Here is a 27,778-nt window from a genome sequence, read left to right on the forward strand (position 1 = left end):
AGTATTAACTTCTTGTAAATATAAATAAGGTGATTATAATATTTCACTTTTTCAGATTGTAATCGTATTGGACATTCAGCAGTGTTTACTGCTTGTCAGATTGTTTTGCATTGTAATGGTCATTCAGCAGTAGTGATTACTGCTTGCTGGCTACATATCCAAAATAAACAGGAGTTCTCCTGAACTGTAATTGTTGTAAAGTGTTATGAAATGGTGGCAACATTACATTTTCTACGTGCTTTTTTCACGATAACACTAGGAGCATACAACACAGGTAGCCCATCACTAGGGGGGCACAGCACAGGTAGCCCAACACTAGGGGTGCACAACACAGCTAGCCCATCATTAGGGGGCGAAAAACACAGGTAGCCCATCACTAGGGGCACAACACAGCTAGCCCATCACTAGGGCGGGCAAAAAACACAGCTAGCCCATCACAAGGGGTGCAAAACACAGATAGCCCATCACTAGGGGGCGAAAAACACAGGTAGTACATATAAAGGCACACCGTCCATCACATCTTCACAGACTAGCTATTTTTTAGATTTGAACACAGGTAGGCCACCAGTCTCACATTAAGTTTGGAAGATCTATAAGAGAGATTGTATGTGCAAAACTGAGTTTGACATAAATTCTATATTTTGCAAAGAATAATTAAGACTGTTGGAAGGGCACTCGGTAAGTACATTCTAACAACCCTGCTATTCTCATAATTCTAGTTAAAAAAATAAATACAACAACAAAAGTTGAGAAAAAATCACACGTAGATCAGTGCCGTTTATTCAAAGGTTCTTTAAAGGCCTTAAAGTGCATACACCTATTTCAAGCATAGAATAGGAAGTAGGCTTGCTACTAACTCGTGTTTGATTTACTAAAAATATCCAAACATGACCACTAACAACAAGCTAGAAAAGTACAGATTTTTTCTTTTTTTCTTTAGGTATCTTGCCCAGTCCATGCTCTCAAAAGCGGACCTCTTTGTTCCCCTGTGTACAGCACCCCCTCCCACACTACCACCCCCTTAGTTACGGGCTTCAAAATGGTCATTTAATGATAAGCATTCCTCTCCCTCACTACCATCCCCTTAGTTACGGGCTTAACAATGGCTATTTTATGATAAGCATTTATCTCCCACACTACCACCCCCTTAGTTACGGGCCTAAAAATGGCCATTTAATGATAAGCATTCCCCTCCCACACTACCACCCCCTTAGTTATGGGCTTAACAATGGTCATTTAATGATAAGCATTCCCCCTCCCTCACTACCATCCCCTTAGTTACGGGCTTCAAAATGGTCATTTAATGATAAGCATTCATCTTCCACACTACCACCCCTTAGTTACGGGCTTAACAATGGTCATTTAATGATAAGCATTCCCCCTTCCTCACTACCACCCCCTTAGTTAAGGGCTTAACAATGGCCATTTAATGATAAGCATTCCCCCTCCCTCACTACCACCCCCTTAGTTACGGGCTTAACAATGGTCATTTAATGATAAGCATTCCCCCTTCCTCACTACCACCCCCTTAGTTACGGGCTTCAAAATGGCCATTTAATGATAAGCATTGACCCCTCCCACACTACCACCCCCTTAGTTACAGGCTTCAAAATGGCCATTTAATGATAAGCATTCCCCCTCCCTCACTACCACCCCCTTAGTTACGGGCTTAACAATGGTCATTTAATGATAAGCATTCCCCCTCCCTCACTACCACCCCCTTAGTTACGGGCTTCAAAATGGTCATTTAATGATAAGCATTCCTCTTCCACACTACCACCCCTTAGTTACGGGCTTAACAATGGTCATTTAATAATAAGCATTCCCCCTCCCTCACTACCACCCCCCTTAGTTACGAGCTTCAAAATGGCCATTGAATGATAAGCATTCCCCCTCCCTCACCACCACCCCCTTAGTTACGGGCTTAACAATGGTCATTTAATGATAAGCATTCCCCTCCCTCACTACCACCCCCTTAGTTACGGGCTTCAAAATGGTCATTTAATGATAAGCATTCCTCTTCCACACTACCACCCCCTTAGTTACGGGCTTAACAATGGTCATTTAATGATAAGCATTCCCCCTCCCTCACTACCACCCCCTTAGTTACGGGCTTTAAAATGGTCATTTAATGATAAGCATTGCCCCCAAACCACCACTGGGTGGTACTTTCCTCCGTCGCCGACCCACTAAACCCTGTACTCATTTGTCCATCAAGACAATAAGTGCCAAAGTTATTCTCATCATACTGACTTCCTTGTTTTGCATTAAAAGGGCAGGTTGCACGGGAGGGGTCAATGTGTAATGGGTAGTTTAGATTTTGCCAGAAAGAAACCAGAATATCGCGCCCCTCAATACCGCGAATACTGATAAAATCTACCTTCTTACAATAATCTGTTCCTGTAAAACTGGTCAAATCGAGGTTGGAAATCTTTCCGCGGATGTAGTCTCTATACGACAGGGCGCTCCCCGGTTTGTAATTGGTGGTGGCTCGGAGGTGCGTCGAGTGGTCGCGTATAGCTGTCATGCGTTGCTTTGAGAATCTGAAGTCTTCCAGATTCGGTGTCTCTTCGTTTGATGGACTGTCTAGCGTGTACCCCACTGTGCAAAAGGCGTCCTTGTTTCGATGCTTCCGTGCGAAGGATACGAGCAGTGTCCACGCCCACCCTGGTTCAGTGGAGAAGTCACAGAAGACTTCGTGCAGATGTCCCACCCCTGGAGTATGGATGAGATAAATTCCGTCTTCTGTTCTCCCTCGCTTTAGATAATCCAGGCAACTCCGACTTTCCTGTTGATTGAAAATGAACAATGTGACGTGTTTTTTTAAAATAATTTTAGCGTTTCATACGTTTCACACGTGACTAATATATCCCGTCAGTATGAAGATTAGGAATACTTCACAAAGCTTACAGTTATGCGTGCGAGTCACAGTATGTATTCACAGCACTGTTAATGAAAACGTTGCCCAATATACGTTAATAATATGCAAAGGAGAGGGACTCTACATAAAAGTAGACATGGGTAATCGACCTATGTTTTACGGTATAATATTAAAGCTGTCTTTTAAGGTGTGTTCAACGATCGTTAGTAGAATCGCCTGAAGCTTATGTACCGTCTGCAACTAACGGCAGTGTTATCTCTTAGGGTTGGAAGATTGCTTCGACCCCGACTTATGTACCTTATTGTAGGTTTTGGTGATGACTCTAACTTACCATGGCTTCTTTTTCCCTGTAGAGGGTAAAGGATGACTGTTACTTACCATGGCTTCGTTCTCTCTGTAGAGGGTAAAGGATGACTGTTACTTACCGTGGCTTCGTTCTCTATGTAAAGGGTAAAGGATGACTGTTACTTACCGTGGCTTCGTTCTCTATGTAAAGGGTAAAGGATGACTGTTACTTACCGTGGCTTCGTTCTCTATGTAAAGGGTAAAGGATGACTGTTACTTACCATGGCTTCGTTCTCTATGTAAAGGGTGACTGTTACTTATCATGGCTTCGTTCTCTATGTAAAGGGTGACTGTTACTTACCATGGCTTCGTTCACTATGTAAAGGGTAAAGGATGACTGTTACTTATCATGGCTTCGTTCTCTATGTAAAGGGTAAAGGATGACTGTTACTTACCATGGCTTCGTTCTCTATGTAAAGGGTAATGGGTGACTGTTACTTACCATGGCTTCGTTCTCCCTGCAGAGGGTAAAGGATGACTTTTTCTTACCATGCCGGTTCTCCCTGCACTAGGTTAAGGATGGCTATTACTTACCATGGCTTCGTTTTCCCTATAGAAGGAAAAGGAAGAGTTCTCCTGCAGTCTGTTTAACGCTCCATGGCTGTACCCATCGGAGGACAAGAGTTCACAAACATCTTGGCCACCTGGTACGGTTCCGTGGTTGAACGAGAGGCATCGCGGGTGACTGGTGCAGAGCATAGCGCAGTCCATGTGACACATCACGTGATGCGTGGCTATAATTGATTCGTTTAGTCGCTTATCTGTTTAAAACAAAGAGAAAATCGTCCATTTAAAGGGTGGCTTCATCTCTACAGCTCAGCGCCAGATGCTGGCCTAGTGATGCCTCCACTATCAGGGCCATAGCAGAGGGCGGGCCATGCCCCCCCCCCCCTAAAAAAAATTATTAATGTTTCTGTATTCCCCCCTCCTCCAAACATTTTAGCGGAGCCCCTGCGAAGCCCAATAGTCATAGGAAAGTGGTGTATAACTATACGATGAAGTTCCCGTGGTCACGATGGGATACCTGTGGATTTTCCCGTGTCTGGTGTCTGGTTTTTTGGCGTGAGAGTCAGGACGTGCGTAAAACTATAACGGGGAAATAATTTATCTGAAAAGAAGCACTCACTCGATTGCTTTTTCCCTACACTTCTGTAAACTTCAGACAGCTTTAGGGAAAATGTATATAGAACAGAACAATAATTATTGAGACGACCTGAAGACTTCCCAGAAGTAAGTGACTACACAGAAACAAGAACAAGCTAAGACCCAAGACGCTAAGATTTTTAAGAAAATTATAATTTGCTTATCGGGAAGCCGTAAAAACTTTCCCGTTAAAACTTACGGGCCCGGTAATTACCGGTTTTCTGTTTTTCTTTGTGAGTTATATTTCTTTTCGCCGTGAGTCATTTCTTTTTTCCTTGAGGTTTTTCTTGTCTCGGTGAGCTATTTCTTTTCTTCTATTTCTTTTCGCCGTGACAGATATGGGCCACCGTACTTTCCAGACGACCGAGTAGAGTGTTGGGACTAAAGAAATGTTTTGGCTTTGAAGCTTGCAAACTGTTTGGACTCAAGCGAAACATTGAACTGCACACTAGCGATATAAAGATGTTGCTTTGTCTCCACTAAATTTATCCTTCCGTTTACTCCCAACGACAAAATACAAGTATTGGATAACTTCACTTACAATAAAATTAACTTACCGTCTCTCGAGCTATCTCTGCTTTATTTCGCTCTGTCTATTTTTTTTTGGCTCTTTGTTTTATCCAACACGTAATTCATGAATAGACTGGCTAAATAATTACTGAATTTCAATGAAATAAAAAAAAACTAGATTTGCCGATTTGTGTAGAAAACTGGTACCCCAAACACTGCTGTGGCATCGGCACTTTTCGAAACAAGGACAAAGAAAAAGTAGATAAAGTCTCATTTTGTAGCAAAACTTCCATACCTTCGCAAAGTTGTTTTAGACGCACGGTGACAGCTAAATGTCAAATCGTTTGACAGAAAAGAAACCCGATTGGCTGGTAGGAAATCCCATAAAATGATGTTAGCCGTGATTGGCTTTCTTCTTGCCGGGTAGTGGAATGGTTTCCTCAGTGATCAAATCTCTCAACTCGACACAACTTGAAAATTACGCGATTTAATCGGCAAAAAAGCACCAAATAAAATAAATCCAGCATGAATATTTTGAAAAGTCTTTGTTACTGTGATAAGATAAGATCATAGATCAAGAGATGTCCAAAGATGGTTTTTGTTCTAATGTTCTATTTTCTCTTTTCCAGAAAACACTTCACGTAAGAGCTGATCATAGATTATGGCAGCATAATTTAACTTTTACATTTTTCAAACATAATTTCATTTCAGAAAATTCCTCAATTTTTCAAAATTATCAAATATAATTGTAACAATTTTGCTACATGGAAACTGTAACGGTGAATACTTTTAATCAATAAAAACCATTTCATTAAGCAAGTCTTCCACCTGCTATGTACTGTTTGTACAAGTTTTAGATCAATGAAATTATTTCTCCTTTTATGTATCAAAAGAGAGAATCATTAACATTAAGATAACATTCTGTTGTTTACATAAAAACTGCTAAGTGGTTATTTTCTGAAAAATATTCTAGACTTATCCGACCCGTAATTTAACCGAATAGATGTCAAATAGGTAACGCTACTCATAAGGCTTTAAGTTTATTGGATTTATTGTATACGCTGGTAATAAACCATTATTATATTGTTATTATTACTATTAGTAGTAGTAGTAGTAGTAGTAGTAGTAGTAGTAGTAGTAGTAGTAGTAGTAGTAGTGATAGTAGTAGTAGTAGTAGTGTTAGTAGTAGTAGTAGTATCAGTGTCATTGTCATCATTATTATTATCATTATCGTTATAGTTATTATTATTATTATTATTATTATTATTATTATTATTATTATTATTATTATTATTATTATTATTATTATTATTATTATTCGTTTCTCCAGTTTGCTCCGCAGTGTTTTTCGGATGGAAAAAATTGACAATGCTTTTCGAATTGAAAAATATTTTTCTCGTGAAAATGAATATATGTACGTATAGGCTGCATTCCTATGATATGTGCGATGTTTTAGAAACCTCTAATCATACAGCCCATAATATATAACCTACTACCACAGAGCTTTCTTCCTTTCCCAAAACATTTGTTGAAATCTGTTCGAAAGTTCGGGAAAAAAAGGTTGTGAATAGCTAAAACTACGACGAAGCGATATTAGTTTTTTGAGCTAGTAAGAAAACGTTGAATAAAGCCCTAAAATTCCTAAAAACATTTTTTTGTTCGCTGCAGCTGTGACAAGTTAAAATCTCAGGACTGAAAAATGTACATTTGTTAAAATCTGTTCGAAAGTTTAGAAAAGAAAGGTTTGGGATTTACGACAATGCGACGATGTAGTTTCAGAAACTTTACATCTGAAAAAGTCCCGTTCAAAGGTCCCGTTCAACTTATAGATATCAGTGTTTTTTGAGCCAGTAAAAAAAAACGGAAGGTTTATCCCTAGAATTCTCTAGGAATGAAAAATGCGTGTTATGTTGTCATATCGCTTTATAGATATATATATATATAAATCTCTTTCATATTTATATTACAAGGTAACTGTCCTTTGGGTGCCACAAAAACGATGGGAGGAAATGCTTTTTTTATCTCGACATTGCTACTTACCAACAAATCTGACGTAATGACCCAGTTTGCTATGCTCCATGTGTAATATTGCATTTCCAAATGCTACTATCAGCCATGGGATAAGCAAATAAAATGCGTGAAAATTGTAAATTCTTCCCACATCCATCCTGTCACAAGCCCAACTCCCTTGATTATTAACGTGGCATCTGCTGCGCGAAGAAAAACAAGCTGAAAAGTCTTTTATCTTGATAATTTATTTTCGTGAATTCTATTGGATTGCAATGAAAAATTAACGTACCCCAAACAATACCTCCAACAAAGACTGACAAAACTTTGTTATTAGCTCCCTCTTTTTCTTGCTATTACCCATCAGTTTGATCCTTCAAAGGGGAAGATTTCTGGATAAAAATTTAAAAATTCATAATCATGATACGATTTTAACTAATTAGATGAATGATTGTGTATTTATGGTAGGCGTTCTAAAAACCTTCTATCACGAAAATAAAATAAACATCTCCAGGAGTGACTAGATTAACACATCCATTACCACAGCGCCCCAGGAATCCCGTAAAATATAGACCCAACTCCAAAACATCAGAAATGCAAACTAAAAACATCACCAAACCCGGATACTCAAGGATTCATCAAAGTCATAAATGACCTTCATAAGCACATCAAGTAATGTAATTCCAAAGTTTAGGCGCGCATACAAAAAAGGCTCGGTCACCATAATTAGATGTTTAAGTGGTAGGCACCTTGATCTGACTTTTTGAAGAAGATCGAAGTGCGCGAGAAGGACAGTATTTGACTATTAATGCTAATATATCAATTTCAACTCAGTTGCTATTTTTAGGCCACATTGACAGAGAGGCGGGCAAGTTCCTACCCTGGTTCCTGAGCTTCGAACGTGTCTCTATTTAGTGGCCAGCGAGCTTGAGACGAGGCTCGTGGCCACTAAATATAGAGACGTTCGAAGCTCTTGAACCAGGTTAGCAAACTCCTCACCCATTGTCATTTGATTTTTATTATAAGTCTTTTTTCCCCAAAGCCAAACAAAACATTTCCAGGTCTAAGGAACCCATAAACAACCCTGAAAACAATTTTTCAATAAGGTTGGGTGTCAAAAAAGTTCCACATTGGAGAGCACGAGGCCATTCGCTAGAAAATTCCTTTCTTACTCGAACAAAGGAAATTGTAGCTCTTAAGCTTACCTTTGGTAATTTTAAGCATAGTTACAATCAGCACCCATTTTCAATCGAAGTATCGCGTAGGAATGATGTTTGTCCGGTACAACATATTATGAAGTATTTATCTCTCCGGGGTAGTGGGCCAGGACCTATTTTTATTTCTGCGGATGGTTCCCCTGTACCTAGATCAGAATTTACGGACAGGCTTTCAGTTGCCATTAAATCATGTGGGTTGGACCCCTCCAGATACAAGGGCCATAGTTTCAGAATAGGTGCTGCTTCTAATGCTGCAGATGCTGGCACGTCCGATGCGCAGATTAGGGCCTTAGGCCGCTGGAAATCCAATGCATTTCTTAAATATATTCGCATCCAATCAGTGTCCAGAACTGTTTAGAACCAGAAGGCAACTTGCAGGGGGAGTTGTCCTTCACTCTTGGCCCTGAACTGATTCTTTGTCTAGCAAGGGCAGCGGAGATTTCGTTTCGGGGTCAAGAGTACATTAACATTTTCAACTTGGTATCTGGCTAGCAAAGGCGGCAGGTTTAATGCTGCATACTTTTTACGCAACTTGCAAGGGCAGTTGCCACTCATTCTTGGCTCTGAAGTGGGGCCTTGTCTAGCAAGGGCAACGGGGTTCTCTATTTCAGAGCCAATGATTTGTCACTAACAGTTGGATTATAGTTATCAGTAAGGGGTGCTGTTTTTCCTTTGGGTGGGGCTAGCATCATGTTTGTGATGCTTTTGGCGTTTTGTTGCCCTCACCTTTACTGGGCTAAGATAATTGAAAATATTGTAAATATAAAGTGAAAAAATAATTATATTAAATACGGCTTTGGGCGTGGCCCATAGCCAATTAAGTCCATACAATGGTGTGGTCTACATTGATCGGGGTTGGGCCCAGTAAACTAGCTTCAGGAAAAGCAGCATTTTACCTTGTAATTGCGAGAGAGAAAAGCATAAAGGAAATATTTGTTTGCAAATAGAATTTTTATGCTTTATTTCGAGCACTGTTTAGTAGCATGTATGTTATGTAATATTATTTGTGGTCGCGTGTCAGCACCATGTCTGTTAGGAGGACAAAGAGGGGGGGCAATTAATTGTGCATTATCACATACACGTGACCGCTTAGCAAGGATCACTTGGCTTCTGTAACTCGTTGAGAACAGAAGTGTTTTTGACCCACCACCTCCCCTTTTTCTCCTCCTTACACTATCAGATTTTAGAGTTGTCAAGTTGGTTGCGTTTTGTTGCCCTCACCTTTACTGGGCTAAGATAATTGAAAATATTGTAAATATAAAGTGAAAAAATAATTATATTAAATACGGCTTTGGGCGTGGCCCATAGCCAATTAAGTCCATACAATGGTGTGGTCTACATTGATCGGGGTTGGGCCCACTAAACTAGCTTCAGGAAAAGCAGCATTTTACCTTGTAATTGCGAGAGAGAAAAGCATAAAATTCTTTTATTGCAAAAGCGAGCTCTGCGATTCATATACTTTGCTAAACGACGAGACCATGCAGTCCCGCTCTTCCTTGATGCAGATATTCTACCAATAAATTTTCTTTATTTCGAAAATATATGCAACCTAATGCATGATGTTCGAAATTGTATAGCAACAACATTGTCGAACTTTTCACAGATACTAAAAAAGTTCATTCATATAACACTAGATCATCGACATCTAATAATTTCTATATCAAACATGCGAAACTCCAGCTCCAATACAAATCATTTTCCAGGCTTGGCGCAAGAATATGGAATGAGCTACCAGCTTCCCTAAAAGATGATGGCAAAAAAGCATTTAAAACGAAATTACATCAAAGTCTTAAAGCAGATTGATGACTACGTTGATATCTCCCATATAGTTTGCTGGCGCGCTCTTCAGATAAGGCAGTCAGTCACGCGCAAACCGGCTCCTGAAAATCAGCTTTATTTTTGCGCTTTCCATTGACGGCCAAATCTGAAAAATTGTTGATTTCTTAATAAGGTCATCGTGCTCAAGAAGCCAGCGGCTGGACTTACACGATTCAGGATTTGAGAAGTTTTACAAGTTCTTTTAAAAGTTTCTCCGTTGAACGTTGTAGTTTTTCGAGGCTTGCGCAGCTTTCGGCTTGTCTTCGTTAGTTCGCGCGGACAAACACAGATTCGTCAGGGACAACAGACAACCGACTCCATCCTCGAGCTGACCGCTGAATTCTGACTGAGCGCGCTGTTCGTAGTGAGAGCGCTCACGATGGTTTGGCATTGGAAGCTCCTCACTTTTACATTCCTGTGTTTGGTGCTGCGAGGGATAAATGGTGATTTGGCATTGGAAGCTTCTCACTTTAACATTCCTGTGTTTGGTGCTGCGAGGGATAAATGATGATTTCGCATCGGAAGCTCCTCACTTTGACATTCCTGTGTTTGGTGCTGCGAGGGATAATGATGATTTGGCATTGGAAGCTCCTCACTTTGACATTCCTGTGTTTGGTGATGCGAGGGATAAATGATGATTTGGCGTTGGAAGCTCCTCACTTTGACATTCCTGTGTTTGGTGCTGCGAGGGATAAATGATGATTTGGCATTGGAAGCTCCTCACTTTTACATTCCTGTGTTTGGTGCTGCGAGGGATAAATGATGATTTGGCATTGGAAGCTCCTCACTTTTACATTCCTGTGTTTGGTGCTGCGAGGGATAAATGATGATTTTGCATTGGAAGCTCCTCACTTTTACATTCCTGTGTTTGGTGATGCGAGGGATAAATGATGATTTGGCATTGGAAGCTCCTCACTTTGACATTCCTGTGTTTGGTGCTGCGAGGGATAAATGATGATTTGGCATTGGAAGCTCCTCACTTTTACATTCCTGTGTTTGGTGCTGCGAGGGATAAACGATGATTTGGCATTGGAAGCTCCTCACTTTTACATTCCTGTGTTTGGTGCTGCGAGGGATAAACGATGATTTGGCATTGGAAGCTCCTCACTTTTACATTCCTGTGTTTGGTGCTGCGAGGGATAAATGATGATTTGGCATTGGAAGCTCCTCACTTTGACATTCCTGTGTTTGGTGCTGCGAGGGATAAATGATGATTTGGCATTGGAAGCTCCTCACTTTGACATTCCTGTGTTTGGTGCTGCGAGGGATAAACGATGATTTGGCATTGGAAGCTCCTCACTTTTACATTCCTGTGTTTGGTGCTGCGAGGGATAAATGATGATTTGGCATTGGAAGCTCCTCACTTTGACATTCCTGTGTTTGGTGCTGCGAGGGATAAACGATTATTTGGCATTGGAAGCTCCTCACTTTTACATTCCTGTGTTTGGTGCTGCGAGGGATAAACGATGATTTGGCATTGGAAGCTCCTCACTTTGACATTCCTGTGTTTGGTGCTGCGAGGGATAAACGATTATTTGGCATTGGAAGCTCCTCACTTTTACATTCCTGTGTTTGGTGCTGCGAGGGATAAACGATGATTTGGCATTGGAAGCTCCTCACTTTGACATTCCTGTGTTTGGTGCTGCGAGGGATAAATGATGATTTGGCATTGGAAGCTCCTCACTTTGACATTCATGTGTTTGGTGTTGCGAGTGATAAACGATGATTTGGCGTTGGAAGCTCTTCACTTTTACATTCCTGTGTTTGGTGCTGCAAGGGATAAATGATGATTTTGCGTTGGAAGCTCCTCACTTTTACATTCCTGTGTTTGGTGCTGCGAGGGATAAATGATGATTTGGCATTGGAAGCTCCTCACTTTTACATTCCTGTGTTTGGTGCTGCGAGGGATAAACGATGATTTGGCATTGGAAGCTCCTCACTTTTACATTCCTGTGTTTGGTGCTGCGAGGGATAAATGATGATTTGGCATTGGAAGCTCCTCACTTTTACATTCCTGTGTTTGGTGCTGCGAGGGATAAATGATGATTTGGCATTGGAAGCTCCTCACTTTTACATTCCTGTGTTTGGTGCTGCGAGGGATAAACGATGATTTGGCATTGGAAGCTCCTCACTTTTACATTCCTGTGTTTGATGCTGCGAGGGATAAACGATGATTTGGCATTGGAAGCTCCTCACTTTTACATTCCTGTGTTTGGTGCTGCGAGGGATAAATGATGATTTGGCATTGGAAGCTCCTCACTTTTACATTCCTGTGTTTGGTGCTGCGAGAGATAAATGATGATTTGGCATTGGAAGCTCCTCACTTTTACATTCCTGTGTTTGGTGCTATGAGGGATAAATGACAGTCATGACAATAACTCTGTGTTACTCCGAGCTTCAAATAATATATATGTTTATTTCTACACCATTGCAGCTATCATGGCTGAATTACAAGTGAGAGGTCGTCACACAGAAACTAACAATAGCGCACAGTCAGAAAATCTCTAAACCTACAAGTTTTAGCTTGCGGTCCTATTATTGACCTACTTAATGACCTAATTATAAATGATACACCGCAATTTCACTTCAGACGACTACACAAATCTACTCCATCGTCGTCCACTGCCCCGGCTCGTGTTTGTTTAGACTTACTTAGAAGCGCCTCCATTGCACTACTACTGGTCTGCCTTTTAAATGACGTCCAGCTTAATCCAGGTCCACAAGCTACAAATCACGCTACTAACGTCCATCTGCCATGCATTCCACTGTCCAAAAATGGTGTAAGAATATGTCATTGGAACGCGAGGAGCTTCAATAATGATAAATACGAGCAAATAAAAGAAATCCTTACACACCCTCGTACGGAGATTGATGTGATGATTATTACCGAGACGTGGCTGAATTCCTCACACACGAACGAAGAATATGGGATCCCTGGATATCATATTGAGCGGAAAAATAGAACTAGAAAGGAAAGGGGAGGAGTAATGATGTACGTATCTCACGCTATGACTCATACCCGTTTACCAACTCTAGAATCAAGTGACACAGAGCTCCTTTGCACTCAAGTGATACCGTGCAAGTCCAACTGCCCAATTATTATTGCCGGAGTCTATCGTGTGCCTGATTCAACTGCTGAAATGGATGCTAAGCTAAAAGGTCTCATAGAAAAAATGTACATCACCAACAAAGAAGTGCTACTACTGGGGGATCTCAACATCAACTTCCTCAAACAGCAAAACCACAAGCATCGTCTAATCAAGTTCCTCAAACCATCAATGAAGTGACTCCTCCAGAGAGCCAGGCTTGCTTGGATCACGTTTACATTAACCAGCCACAGGGCATCACAAAGACCAAGGTATGCAACAACGGACTATCAGATCATTTACCAGTGTGCGTTGTGCGCAGATACAAAAAGAAACAAGATCGCGCAGCAGATAAAAACCATGTCTATATTTCCTACCGTGACTGCAAGAAGCTGGATGAGGAGGCCTTCCTAAAAGACCTTGATGAGGCCCCGTGAAGTGTGCTGGACACCTTTGATGACCTTGATGACGCTGTGGATTATGGGAATCTGACTTTCCTAAGTATCGCTGATATACATGCTCCTCTTATTAGAAAGCGTGTAAAGAAACAAAACCAACCACAGTGGATGACGCCTGAACTCTACGCAGCCATTAGAGACCGCGACAGGCTGCTAGAGAGAGCCCGAAAGTGTAATTGTGGCTCAGATGCGTGGGAAACTTTTAAATCAGCTCGAAATAACGTTTTTCAATCCATCCGAGAAGCTAAACGAAATCATTTCAACAAGTCATTTGAACAGAGTTCAACGGCAAAGGAATTCTGGAGACATCTAAAAATTGCTATCGGGCAGACAAGTAAACCGTCACCTTCGCAACTAAGAGCCAATGCAAGCAACACACCCACCATCACAGATCCACGTGAAATAGCTAATGCATTTGACGAGTTTTTTTGTTTCCGTTGCTGCCACCTACAGAAATAGCAATGTCAACATGAGAACGCTGTCAACTTCAGATTTCGAAAAGTTAAAAGGGTTTGTTGATAGCAAAATCCCGAGTGTCACTAAATTTGAAATACCCAACGTCATGCAAGAATTTGTGCAAGGTTATCTTCTTCAACTACAAACGTGTAAAGCCACAGGTTTGGACGATATAAGTGCTCGCCTTTTAAGGGCTGCAGCCCCAGCCATAGCTCCATCGTTGACTAAGATCATCAACCAAAGTATAAAACTGGACGATTCCCTGCGCGCTGGAAAGAGGCGAAAGTCTGTCCAATATATAAAGCTGGAGACCGCCTGAGTGTTGATAACTACCGGCCCATCAGTATTTTACCTGCCCTGTCCAAAGTTATTGAAAGACACATACACGTTTGCTTATATGAATACCTAAACAGCCACAAGCTATTAAGTAGTAACCAGTCAGGTTTCCGTCCTTATCACTCGTGCGATACTGCCCTAGTAAAGTTGATTGACTATCTCATTGGAAATATGGATCAGGGACTAATATCTGGCTTGAACCTCATAGACTACCGAAAGGCGTTTGATTTAGTAGACCATGACACGCTTATTAAGAAGCTCTCCATATATGGCGTCTCTGGAAAGTCACTAGATTGGTTCAAGTCTTATCTAGAAGACCGAAAACAGAAAGTCACAATTAGTGGTCAGCTATCAGATTCGAAGCCCATTACTGCAGGCGTTCCCCAGGGCTCGATTTTAGGTTCCTTAATGTTTATCCTGTTTATTAATGACTTACCACTTGAAGTCTCCAACAGCGCACTCGAGATATATGCAGATGATACAACACAAGTCGCAAGTGGAAGTAGCGTTAGTGAGGTTGAGTCTATTCTTACTGAAGAGCTAAAAAAGGTGAATGGATGGGCGAATGAAAACAAAATGGTTTTGAACCAAAGCAAAACCAAATCAATGCTTATCTGTAGCAAGCCAAAGTTGCGCACATTGACAGGAAAGGATTTGACAGTCAGCACAGAAAATGGCCAGCTTGAATGTGTCAATGAAGTTAAACTGCTTGGCATAAGATTAGACAACTCCTTAACCTGCAACCACCTCAAGTACATTCACAATAAGATCTAAGCGACTAGGCTTGTTAAAAAGGACAAATAAATTCCTGTCACTTAAAGCAAGAACCCTGTTCTACCATTCGCTCATACAGCCAATATTAGACTATGGTGCTATCGTCTGGGGCTCGACCAAAAAGCAACACATCGACGATATGGTCAAGTTCCAGAAACGGTGTGCGCGGGTTATCCTCGATAAGAAATGGGATGGAACTTCAAAACCACTTTTTGAAGAACTAAATATTGTCCCATTCGACAAAAGAATAATCTACCTACAACTTGTTTTGCTCTTTAAGGCAATGAACAATATGACCCCATGCTATATCAGAGATATGTTCGTTAAGTGTAGTGATGTACATAACAAGAACACTAAAAATGCAGCAAACCATAACTTAGTACTTCCAAAGGCTCGGACTACATTAGCAAAAACAGCTTTAAGTTTGTAGCAGCTAAAAGGTGGAATGCATTGCCACTAGAAATCAAAGAAGCCAAGTCAAGCCTTCTCCGCAAAACTAAGAGAATACATCACAACACTGTAAATAAGTTTATAAATCAGCAAAGGATTGTTATTGTAAATAGTTTCGTCAAAGATTCCGCTGTAAACAGATTTGTAAATAGCTTTTATTTATTTTGTTTCTGTTGAGGGCCATGCGTACATTATCATTGTGATATGAAGTGAATCCCTCATTAAAATGGGCATCCATCCATCCATCCATCCATCCACCCACCCACCCACCCACCCACCCACCCACCCACCCACCCACCCACCCATCCACCCATCCACCCATCCACCCATCCACCCACCCACCCACCCACCCACCCACCCACCCACCCACCCACCCACCCACCCACCCACCCACCCACCCACCCACCCATCCACCCATCCACCCATCCACCCATCCACCCATCCACCCATCCACCCATCCACCCATCCACCCATCCACCCATCCACCCATCCACCCATCCACCCATCCACCCATCCACCCATCCACCCATCCACCCATCCACCCATCCACCCATCCACCCATCCACCCATCCATCCATCCATCCATCCATCCATCCATCTCTGCCTGCCTGCCTGCCTGCCTGCCTGCCTGCCTGCCTGCCTGCCTGCCTGCCTGCCTGCCTGCCTGCCTGCCTGCCTGCCTGCCTGTCTGTCTGTCTGTCTGTCTGTCTGTATCAGTAAAGCTATTCAAGCTCGATAGGCCAATTTCAACGTAGGATGCCGTTTTTATGACTAATGAACAACTTTGATATATTCCTCCAACAAACATTGCTCTCTACAGGAAAACTAAACGCCTCCCATTGTGTACCTGTTCGTCTTGCTCGTCCTGTGTTTGTTATTTCTGAAATTATTGTAACTGTTATTGTAACTATTATTTAAGCTGAACCGCCTAGATTAGTCTGTTCTATTAGCGGGTGAGCACATAAAAGAAACAATAATGTATTTATGTACAATAATGTTGAAGTTGAAGTTGAACTTAGTTACAGGCTTCAAAATGGTCATTTACACCTTTTGCTGTTCAATAACGGGAAAGGAACATTCATTTGTGCCAAACGTTGTATCGTTAACGTGCATTGTACGTTCATCAACATCGCACGAAACATCCTTAGCGTGACTCGACTTTCAATAACAATGATTGAATATGTGCGAACTTTAAATAGCATCAACGGACAATCAATAACGCAATTGGGCATTTATTCGGGATGGAATGAACATTTTTTTGCAGGCAATCGAAAATTCAATTACAGGTTTGGACAATCAGTAGCGTTTATTGACAATCAGTTATAAAAAATAGAAAATTCATTAGGCAATCAATAAGCCTTTTCAGACAATCATGCTCATCAATGTGACATTCACCAATGTGGTTTGACAACCATTTATCCGATTTAAACCAAACAACAAGGAAAAATAAAATTTCATTAGAGTTACTATTTTTCTCTTTTCTTTAAACAGTGGGCTCCTAAAATTAAGAGAAATATAGAATTATAAATATTTTTTAACAAAAAACAAGACAAACAAACAACACTTTTTGTGGATAGTTTATAAAAGCAAAAAATGTATACTCACTCGTCCGCTATAGAAAAACAGAAAACGTTTGTATGAGAAATGCCGCAAAGAAACCCCTCGAACACAGGGAAGAGCTTTAAGAGAGGAGAGAGAGCGTACCGCCAAGTATGTGGTCAAGTTGAAAGAAGTTGAAGAAATATCACAGTCACTTTGGCTATTTCGCCCTAACAGTCTTATCTTCCACTTTTCTATCATAGGGGGGATGAATGCACAGAGATTCAACGACTTCTTAAACACGACTGAATCTTTACCCCAACGAAAACGTCATTTTTAAGTGGTGGTAGCGAAGCTATTCAGGACTTTTTGCGGTAGCGGGGTTGTGTCACTCGCTAATCGTTAATAGCTTACTAATCGACGACGCAAGTGTAACCCATAGCCAATCATGACTCTTCTAATATCACAACACTTGGCCAATCAAATCAAACGTTTTAGCGAAAAAGCCCGCGAATTGTCAGCGGTTTTCCAAACCAGGTAAAAAAAACATGGCGGCCGTAGTTGAATTCTTTGAAGGTTAAGACTATGATTTAACGTCATTCCTGCCTTTCTTGCCAATTAAAAATCGAGCCACATTCGGTAAATAGCTATCTGAATGCAAGGTTTCGCTTCAAAGTCCGTTCGTTATCAGTTCAACTTTCACGAAATATCATGTTGTCAACAAACTTACGAAACGCCACTTGTAAGCCATTTCCACTTCCCCTTTACTACTGCTGGCTGTGCACCAAATTCTTTGTTTATTTCTTGCATGCATGCTTGCTTACCATAGCTTCGTTCTCCCAGTAGAGGGTAAAAGATGATTGTTACTTACCATGGCTTCGTTCTCCCAGTAGAGGGTAAAGGATGACTGTAACTTACCATAGCTTCGTTCTCCCAGTAGAGGGTAAAAGATTACTGTTACTTACCATGGCTTCGTTCTCCCAGTAGAGGGTAAAAGATTACTGTTACTTACCATGGCTTCGTTCTCCCAGTAGAGGGTAAAAGATGACTGTTACTTACCATAGCTTCGTTCTCCCAGTAGAGGGTAAAAGATTACTGTTACTTACCATGGCTTCGTTCTCCCAGTAGAGGGTAAAAGATGACTGTTACTTACCATGGCTTCGTTCTGCCAGTAGAGGGTAAAAGATGACTGTTACTTACCATGGCTTCGTTCTCGCTGTAGAGGGTAAAAGATGACTGTTACTTACCATGGCTTCGTTCTCCCTGTAGAGGGTAAAAGATGACTGTTACTTACCATGGCTTCGTTCTCCCAGTAGAGGGTAAAGGATGACTGTTACTTACCATAGCTTCGTTCTCCCTGTAGAGGGTAAAAGATGACTGTAACTTGCCATGGCTTAGTTCTCCCAGTAGAGGGTAAAAGATGATTGTTACTTACCATGGCTTCGTTCTCCCAGTAGAGGGTAAAAGATGACTGTTGCTTACCATGGCTTCGTTCTCCCTGTAGAGGAAAAAGGATGACTGTTACTTACCATGGCTTCGTTCTCCCAGTAGAGGGTAAAGGATGACTGTTACTTACCATATCTTCGTTCTCCCTGTAGAGGGTAAAAGATGACTGTAACTTACCATGGCTTAGTTCTCCCAGTAGAGGGTAAAAAAAGACTGTTACTTACCATGGCTTCGTTCTCCCAGTAGAGGGTAAAAGATGACTGTTGCTTACCATAGCTTCGTTCTCCCTGTAGAGGGTAAAAAATGACTGTAACTTACCATGGCTTAGTTCTCCCAGTAGAGGGTAAAAGATGATTGTTACTTACCATGGCTTCGTTCTCCCAGTAGAGGGTAAAGGATGACTGTTACTTACCATGGCTTCGTTCTACCAGTAGAGGGTAAAGAATGACTGTTACTTACCATGGCTTCGTTCTCCCAGTAGAGGGTAAAATATGACTGTTGCTTACCATGGCTTCGTTCTCCCTGTAGAGGGAAAAGGATGACTTTTACTTACCATGGCTTCGTTCTCCCTATAGAAGGTAAAGAATGACTGTTACTTACCATGGCTTCGTTCTCCCAGTAGAGGGTAAAAGATGACTGTTGCTTACCATGGCTTCGTTCTCCCTGTAGAGGGAAAAGGATGACTTTTACTTACCATGGCTTCGTTCTCCCTATAGAAGGTAAAGAAAGAGTTCTCCTGCAGTCTGTTTAATGCTCCATGGCTGTACCCATCGGGGGACAAGAGTTCACAAACATCTTGGCCACCTGGTACGATTCCGTGGTTGAACGAGAGGCATCGCGGGTGACTGGTGCAGAGCATAGCGCAGTCCATGTGACACATCACGTGATGCGTGGCTATAATTGATTCGTTTAGTCGCTTATCTGTAAGACAAAGAGAAAATCGTCCATTTAAACAGCGCCAGAAGCTGGCCAAGTAATGCCTCCACCATCAGGGCCGTAGTAAGCCGCCATATAGTGTAATATTATCTATCGTAAACCTAAACGGTATCGTTGAAAAACGCTAACTGTGGACTACCGGAATTCGGATAACAAGCACTAAAGAGCAGACATTACAGAAATAGAAAAATAGAAGAAAATTATTTAGCAGAACAATAAACACAACCAGCTTTATTAGATAGAGGACAAACAACATGCAATTTTTAATGAAACTGAAATCACTCTTTACAGTTGGTAGTTAAACAAAACTCCTGATGGATTTTGAGTTTTGCGCTGTGAAGTTTTGGAAGGGGCAATATATTGAAAATTTGTAGGCAACAAGTAAAAGTAATTTCTGATGTAAACAGCGTAATATTTAATTTATGTTCAGGGCCCCTAAAACTGCAGAAGAAGAAAAAACGTTGGGAGGGCTAATAGGACGAAATGGTCATTCAATGTTTTTCGTCTCGCATCTTTGCATGTTTTGTTTGTGAGCAAAAATTGTTTAACATTTTAGTAAATTTCAATTACAATAAACTATTAATTGCAATACTTATTCATTCTGCCTTCTAGCCACATCCCACTTAAATATTTTTCGAAAGTTTCCTATGATACGGAGGCGTGTTTACACCTATCTTAATACGTTGGAGGGAAAATCTTATGGATAGAAATGTTTCATCGATTTTTTGTTCTCTTTATTATGCCTTGAGCAAACAGTGAAAACACAAATAGATATTGCTTGTGGCCGCTATTAGGCGGGTTGACCGCAAGACAAATAAAACATTGTGATGGGCACATCACCTTCCAACAGTGTTCTAATAGCGCCAACATTGCTGGGCAAATATGTTTGTGGTGTAAATGGGTATATTTACTTATAATAGTATAGCTGCATTGCTTTGATATGTGTTTTTTTTTAGAAATATCAAATCATGCAACACATAGATATAACCTAGAAGCAGAGACCTTTTTTCCTGTTTGTTTCTATCAGTTATCTGTGTAGAGTCTATGTTGTGTCCGTTATCGTTTGTTTACATAAACAAACGGGAACACGAAAGAACATAGTGATAGAAGCAAAAAGGAGGAAGGAACTGCTAGTAGGGTACACAAAAACCCTAAAACATTATTTAAAATCTGTTCGAAAGTTTGGAAAAGAAAGTTTGGGAATAGTTAGTTACGACCATGCTACGATGAAGTTTCAGCCACTCTAAATCTCAAAAGGTCCCGTACAACTTTCAGATATGGTTTGTGAGCTAGTAAAAAACGTAGGATTTATCCGTAGAATTCTCGAGGAACGAAAAATGTAAAGTGTGTTATGTTGACAAATCCCTTTCTAGATATATAAAACACTTTCATAGTTATATTACGGTAGCTGTCGTTTGGGTAGCACCAAAATGGATGGGACGAAAGGCTTTCCCTACCAATATCATTTTCTCTCATAATTCATAATTCTTGTCTCGAAATGAAGCTACTTATAATACTTACCAACAAATCTGACGTAATGACCCAGTTTGCTATGCTCCAGTCGTAATATGGCATTTCCAAATGCTACTATCAGCCATGGGATAAGCAAATAAAATGCGTGAAGATTGTAAATTCTTCCCACATCCATCCTGCCATATGCCCCACGCCCTTGATTATTAACGCGGCATCTGCTGCGCGAAGAAAACAAGCTGAAAAGTCTTTTATCTTGATGAGTTATTTTCGTGAATTCTATTGGATTAATGTTTGCAATGAAAAATTAAAGTACCACAAACAATACCTTTCAACAAAACCTTGTAAATAACTCCCTCTAAAGGATTTTTCTCACATCCTATTGCCTATCAGTTAAGATGGGGAAGATGTCTGGTTAACAATTATAAAAATTCTAAAAATAATTGAAGTTTAGGTAAACATTTACAATAAATTGGGGATATGGCAGGTGTTCTTAAAACCTTCTATCACGAAAATAACAGCAATATCTCCAGGAGTGACTAGATTAACCCATCATTACTATAGCGCCCCAGGAAGCCCGTAAAATATAGGCACAACTCCAAAACGTCAGAAATGCAAACTAGACTCTTTTTTTCTTATAAGAACGTCGAATTTTCCGTTAAGGCTGGGCCGTTCTCATTTTTGGCACATTTTGAGGCTGAATATGTTCTTGACAATGTTCTTAAATTTTTGTGTATATAGGGTTCATCAGAACCCGAAAGAACTGAAAGCTGCTGCTAAGCACGCCAATAAAACTATTGTTGCGTTTATTGCAAAAATTCCGATCCGCCATCTTGTTTATTAATATGGCTCGGCGATCACCCTTTTAAAGTTAACCCTTTCGGTTAAGCCTGCGTACGAACCGAAAGTAATATCGACCCTCGAGTGTTCCGGGAGTGTCAAATCAAATCATCAAATCATCTTTATTTTGCTCATAATTCTGTTTCTTTACATAGGTATATACTAAAGGATAGAGATCTATAATTTGTTACAAGTAAAATAAATGAGAACAAGTTCGAGCAGGGAAGCTAAATAAACTAGTCAGTTATCGAGTTAGCTTCCCTTACCATAAAAAGTCAGTTTTGAGCAGAAAAAAGAGAGAGAGAAAAAAGAAGAAGAAATTACTGCCCCACCCCCCACCCCCTCAACCAATCCCCACCCACCCTGGGAAGGAAACTAATCTTATTATCAAGTTACTATGGAAATTGTTAGAGAAAAATAACGATATTTACAAAGTTTATAGGCTAGATTGACAGTAGATAATGTTTGGCGAGTTTTGGAAAAGAAAAGGTGCCTGAGTCCTTGAGAGAAAATGGAAGATCTCTCCAAATATCGGAACCGACAAAAGAAATTGATTGCTTACCTATATTTGTTCGTATTTTGGGTTTGTATAGATTTTGATTTGCTGCGTACCTAGTGTTGTAACTATGTAAGCTGCTGGCATATTGAAAAGTGCAATAAAAAATATAAGGAAGAAGACTTTTGTGCCACGAGTGAATGAATTTTAGGGCATGTAATTTGAAAACATTATCTACAGTCAGAATATCTAGTAAGTTTAGCAATGGTTTGGCACTTGCAGTGTCTTTCCCATAAGTGCGGGCAAAAAAAATTAATCTGACAAAATGATTTTATTTTGTTTGCAAACTTTTCAAGTTCGTTTTGAAAGTGCTACCCCATGCTAATATGCCATATGAAATATGTGGATAGACCAGATTGTAATAGATTTGCTTCAATTGTTGGATAGAAAGATAGTGCCTTAATTTAGATATTATTCCTATGTTTCTGGAAATGCGGGAGCGAATAAAAGAAATGTGATTTTTCCATGTAAGATGCTCGTCTATCATTACTCCTAGGTATGTAATGTACTTCTTACGTTCCAACAATTGATCAGATCCATCTGAATTTCTAAATCGAATATTAATAGGAGTATCTTTTTTTCTCGATGATTTGATTATCATGTAATTTGTTTTTGTCATATTTATAGAAACCTTATTAACGTGGCACCAGTTTTCCACCTTGGCAAGCTCCGTATTCATCAAATTCTCTAGTGCTATAAGATCGCTGGAAGAGGCGAAAACATTGGTGTCATCTGCGAATATTTTAAAACTTAGCTTGTCAGAGGAATGTGGCAGATCGTTTATGTAGATTAGGAATAGAAGCGGACCTAGTGTACTTCCTTGCGGAATACCACAAAGCATTGTCAGCTCAGAAGACCTGACCCCACCCAAGTCAAGATATTGTTTTCTGTCAGTTAGGTAATTAGTAAACCACTTGAGTGCCAATCCCCTTATCCCATAGGCCTCTAATTTATCTAGTAAAATGCCATGGTTAACTGTATCGAAAGCCTTCGAGAAATCTAAAAATACACTACAGGTATGCATATTATTGTCGATCGCTTTTCTAAGAGTGTTTATTATTTCGGTTATAGCCAATGAAGTTGAGTAACCTTTCCGAAAACCAAATTGACATTCGTAAAGTATGTTCTGTTTTTCTACATAGTTAATGATTTGTTGATAAACAAGCTTCTCAAGTACTTGAGTGAAAGTTGACAGAGTTGAAATTGGTCGAAAATTAAACGGATCCGTGATTTCACCACCCTTGTCCACAGGGGTGATTTTAGATATTTTAAGTATATCAGGTACCACACCCTGCTGCAATGATTAATTAAGTATGGTGATTAAACTGTCACTAATGTGACTAGACGCAAGTTTAATACAGCGCCTTGGTACGCCAATTGACGATACTTTAAGGTCCAATCCATATAGCAAGTCGTACACTTCGTGGACAAGAATGGCGCGAAAACTGAAGCTATCACGAAAAGTACGTTTTATGTACTGTTTTGGCTGTTGGGTACTATGTGGAATCTTGTTCGCGAGGTCTTGACCTACATTAATGAAATGCGTATTTAAGTGGTGTGCAATACTGGCTTTGTCAGTATAACACTTGTTGTTATAGATTAATTTCGTAATTGGCGGTAGACTGGTACTATTTTTCCGGTTTATCAGTAAACCTATTAATTTTCAAGTTGTTTTGAGGTAGCCACTATTCAATTTAAATTGATTCTCAAAGTACACTTTTTTGGCAGCCTCTTTTACACGATTTAATTTGTTGTTGTAGATTTTATAGAATCTAACTTTACTCGAATCGTTACTGAGAAAGTGCGTTATGAAAAGTTTTTGCCTTTGTTTTATCGAATTAAGTACTGCCTTAGTAAGCCATGGTTTTGCTTGCTGTTTAATTTGTTTATTGGTTCGTTTACGTAACGGTGCATGTTTATCCGTTAGAGATTGCAGCGCACTGATTACTTTATTAATGCTATCATTTACATCGTCAGTTACAAATTGTTGAAAATCAATTAACCCAAGATTGCTTATAAACAAGTCATTGTCAAAATGCGAGAAATCACGGAAGTACTTATTGTCTTTACGCAAGGGAAGTTTATTTGTGACTGTACAAAAAAACAGGCAAATGATCAGTGATACCTACTAAACATATCCCCGCCTTAGCAATTTTTTTGCGGTACATTGGTATAAATATGGTCGATAAGGGTTGCGCTGTGATCTCTTGCAGCATATTATGAACTTTTTCACAATCATACAATGGATGTCTATAAAGGCAGCCAATGAGAACGTTCTTTTGTTTGGCCCTTGTTATTTCAATCCAACAAGATTCAATGCCGCCCTCAGCTATTTCTAAATCACGCCTTCTAATGAAATCTAATTCGTGCGATATGTAAATCCCGACTCCGCCTGCATTAGTCGGTGAGTTTGTATTCACAAAAACATAACCTGGAATATTAATGTTATAAACATTATTATCTGTAAGTTTTGTTTCTGAAATCGCAATTATGTCCGGAGCACTTTTAACAGTCAAAAGAACATCTTCTAACGACGTTAAGTTCGCCGATAGGCTGCACATATTCAGATGGATCATAGAAAAGCCGCAGTGCTTGTTTGCATGGAAGAGATTTCCAGAGCGTTTGATTGAATAATATTGCGATTCTATGTTCTCATTGTATAGGCTATCGTGAGTCTCCCTTTCGTTTTCTGGGCTGACAATAATATCTTTAAATAAATCTATATTATCAATAAGGATTTGATGTGATCGATGTACCCACCCACCAGTAATCTTAAGAAACTCCTGGGAGTCCAAGGTGAAAAATGGAAGCTCCGAGAGCGGATTTATACGACTAGTCGAATCCATCACAAAAATAAGCAAAGTATTCAGACAGATTAAAACTGTTGATTTTGTATATGGACTTACTTGTTACGCTATTACTAGTAGGAGTTCTATGTATTAGCCTGTTAGACTTTAACGCTGGTGGCCAGAACGTTTGGCTTGTTTGACTTTAAACTTAATCTTGAAATCTTACAGATCCTCCGTGCAGTCGAAGCTATGAGCTTGTTTGTCTCCCGTCGAGTTCTTCTTCAATTGTAGCAGCAGAGGACTATAAAGAGGCTCTACATTACTATTCTCATTAAGATGTCACGAAGCAAATTCAAAACAGAAAGGTAATGTTATTGCATTATTATTTAACAAGAGAATACCTCATCGGCAAGAAGAAAACACAAGTTTGTTCCGCACGATAATTTGAATTCAATGTAAGAGACCGTACAAATTAAATCAGCAGTTTCCGTTATATTTTCTTATATTTGTCAAGTGTTTCGCTTTAATATTAATGTGAAAGTTGTCACCAAAATAAAACGTTTTATGGCCGTAGCTTTTGATTTTGCCGCTTGTCATTGATTTATCACCCACTTCCACCGTGATTTTGATTAGCTAAAAAAGAAAATCTTCGAACGCTGATTGGTTGCAAGTAGTTTATTGGCTTTCTATGTCTGTTAATGTCTGTGTGAATCGTGAAAAACTACTCAAAAGTCTTCCTTTTTCAAGTAAAGCCTTATATTGCTAAGGTAAGGAGGAGTTTAGCGGCTAAAAATGCTCAGTTGCATTGGAGAAATGATGTCCTGTTTGGCATAATCCATTGAGAACTATATCCGGCTATTTACATTCAGAAACAAGCGAATGTTTTTTTTACTTTGGTACCTATTAATTCGTTTTTGTTTTCTTGTCTCTTTTATACCAAGCTGTTATTATATAAAAAGTGCTTGCCTATGTACATGAAATAATATAGCTGGTATAGCCAGCTATATGACAAGGATATATTTTTTTTCTCAGGTGCTTAAAGCAAGGAATTAACCCAGATTCATTATGTAGGCTGGCTGAAAGCAAATGTAAACTAATGTTTTTCATATTCTTTTATTGTTAAGTGTTATTATATTCAATCAACCCACATTCCTTTCCTATAGCCAACATAATATGCTCTTGCGGTGTTGATACTTCCCTAAAATCTGAATTAAGTAAGCCTTAACTGTCAACAAAATTATTAACAGACAGACAGACAGACAGACAGACAGACAGACAGACAGACAGACAGACAGACAGACAGACAGACAGACAGACAGACAGACAGACAGACAGACAGACAGACAGATTAGTTTATTGGTACCGTGTAAAGACTTTTACATTAGTGTGAATCCAATAAATTTAACATTAAGCCATTCAAATTCTCAAAAATACATATATACAGACAAAAGAACATAGAGAAGATACCAGTACCCTTTAAATAATTATTCTTTAAAAAAAGAATGTATGTAAGCTTAGGGGTGAATAAAAGGTTGTTTCTTTTTTCTTGTAAATTGTTCTATTGATTTGTTGAATGGCTTGGCCCTATTCATGGCTGATTAGCTTTTACTTATTCATGAGCATCGTTCAAGAGAGTTACTCATATGTAGTAATGACAGGGGAAAGGGGTTGGAATATTGTATTTCAAAATATATGGATGTTTGCTAGAGATGAAAGATGGATTAAGAGAAAAAGGATTTCATTTATCAAAATTTGTTTTTAGTATCTAATGAGTTAATTGGTAAAAATGTATAAAAAGGATTTCAAAATATATGGATGTTTGCTAGAGATGGAAGATGGATAAGAGAAAAAGGATTTTATTTATCAAAAATTTGTTTTTAGTATCTAATGAGTTAATTGGTAAAAATGTATAAAAAGGATTAGGAATGAGGATCAGGTATAGTTTGAGAGTTTTCTGTTGTATTATGTATGATTGCGTGACGTTGTATGACGTCACGGTTTGGAGATAATAAAAAGACTTAGCACTTGACCGTCGTACAATATGGTGGCAGCCCTGAGGACCCGCTAAAAATCAGTTTTTAGCAGCCTAATATCCAAGTGAACAAGTCAGCGTTTTATCTGGGACATTCCGTTGGACAAACCGAAGAAAAACAGGGAAAAAACTGTGGGAGACACGATCCGTTTGACACTCTGCACAAAAACTTAACCTCAGCGAGTATAGTTCAAGTCAAGGGACAACATACCGCCGACTTCAATTCACCGAGCTGGAAAGAAACACAAGAACCACAGACAGCTACCACACACTGGGAAGTACAATCTACGTCGACTTAACAGCTGAGTTGGTTTATTCAAAGAGTATTTTCTGTAAATAAGCTTACCGTTGTCAGAAGTAAACTACGACAAGCCGGCAGGTTCACATCAATTCCAATTCTAGGAGGACTTTCATCTCAAGCGGGTATTTATAACGACTCCGGACGTGCACAGACTTTAACTAGAGTAGTGTTAGGGCAGTTTAAAGTAAGCATAACGGGGTTTTCTTGCCGTTCCAAAGGGGACTCGGCAGGCTTATTCAGTTTGAGAGTTTTCATTCACGAAAATAAAACGTGCCATCGACGTTTTGACCGCGCGCGGCCTGGGACCGTAACACAGGTATACCGCGCACGCTATAATTTTCTAGTACGATATTTTTCGCGATTTCGCGACGTTTTTTCGCGCATATTT

The 27,778-nt window shown here is 39.9% G+C and overlaps 1 protein-coding gene across 6 annotated transcripts; it reads right to left on the minus strand.

Moving 5' to 3' along the window:
• Nucleotides 1-746: 746 nt before the first annotated feature.
• LOC125568261 lies at nt 747-27,778 on the minus strand. 6 transcript variants are annotated; one of them, XM_048730074.1, is made up of 4 exons: nt 27,436-27,778; nt 19,161-19,387; nt 3,761-3,987; nt 747-2,788 (listed from the first exon to the last, which is right to left on the minus strand). In XM_048730074.1, the coding sequence occupies exons 3-4, from the start codon at nt 3,944-3,946 to the stop codon at nt 2,129-2,131; spliced, it is 846 nt and encodes a 281-aa protein (XP_048586031.1). In that variant the 5' UTR covers nt 3,947-3,987; nt 19,161-19,387; nt 27,436-27,778; the 3' UTR covers nt 747-2,128. The 6 variants fall into 6 exon arrangements, with proteins under 6 accessions (XP_048586031.1, XP_048586030.1, XP_048586029.1 ...); XM_048730073.1 differs by lacking the exon at nt 27,436-27,778 and adding an exon at nt 20,924-21,521; XM_048730072.1 differs by lacking the exons at nt 19,161-19,387; nt 27,436-27,778 and adding exons at nt 6,920-8,829; nt 9,325-12,082.

The sequence above is a fragment of the Nematostella vectensis genome, chromosome 7, assembly GCF_932526225.1.
Source record: "Nematostella vectensis chromosome 7, jaNemVect1.1, whole genome shotgun sequence".
NCBI lineage: Eukaryota > Metazoa > Cnidaria > Anthozoa > Actiniaria > Edwardsiidae > Nematostella > Nematostella vectensis.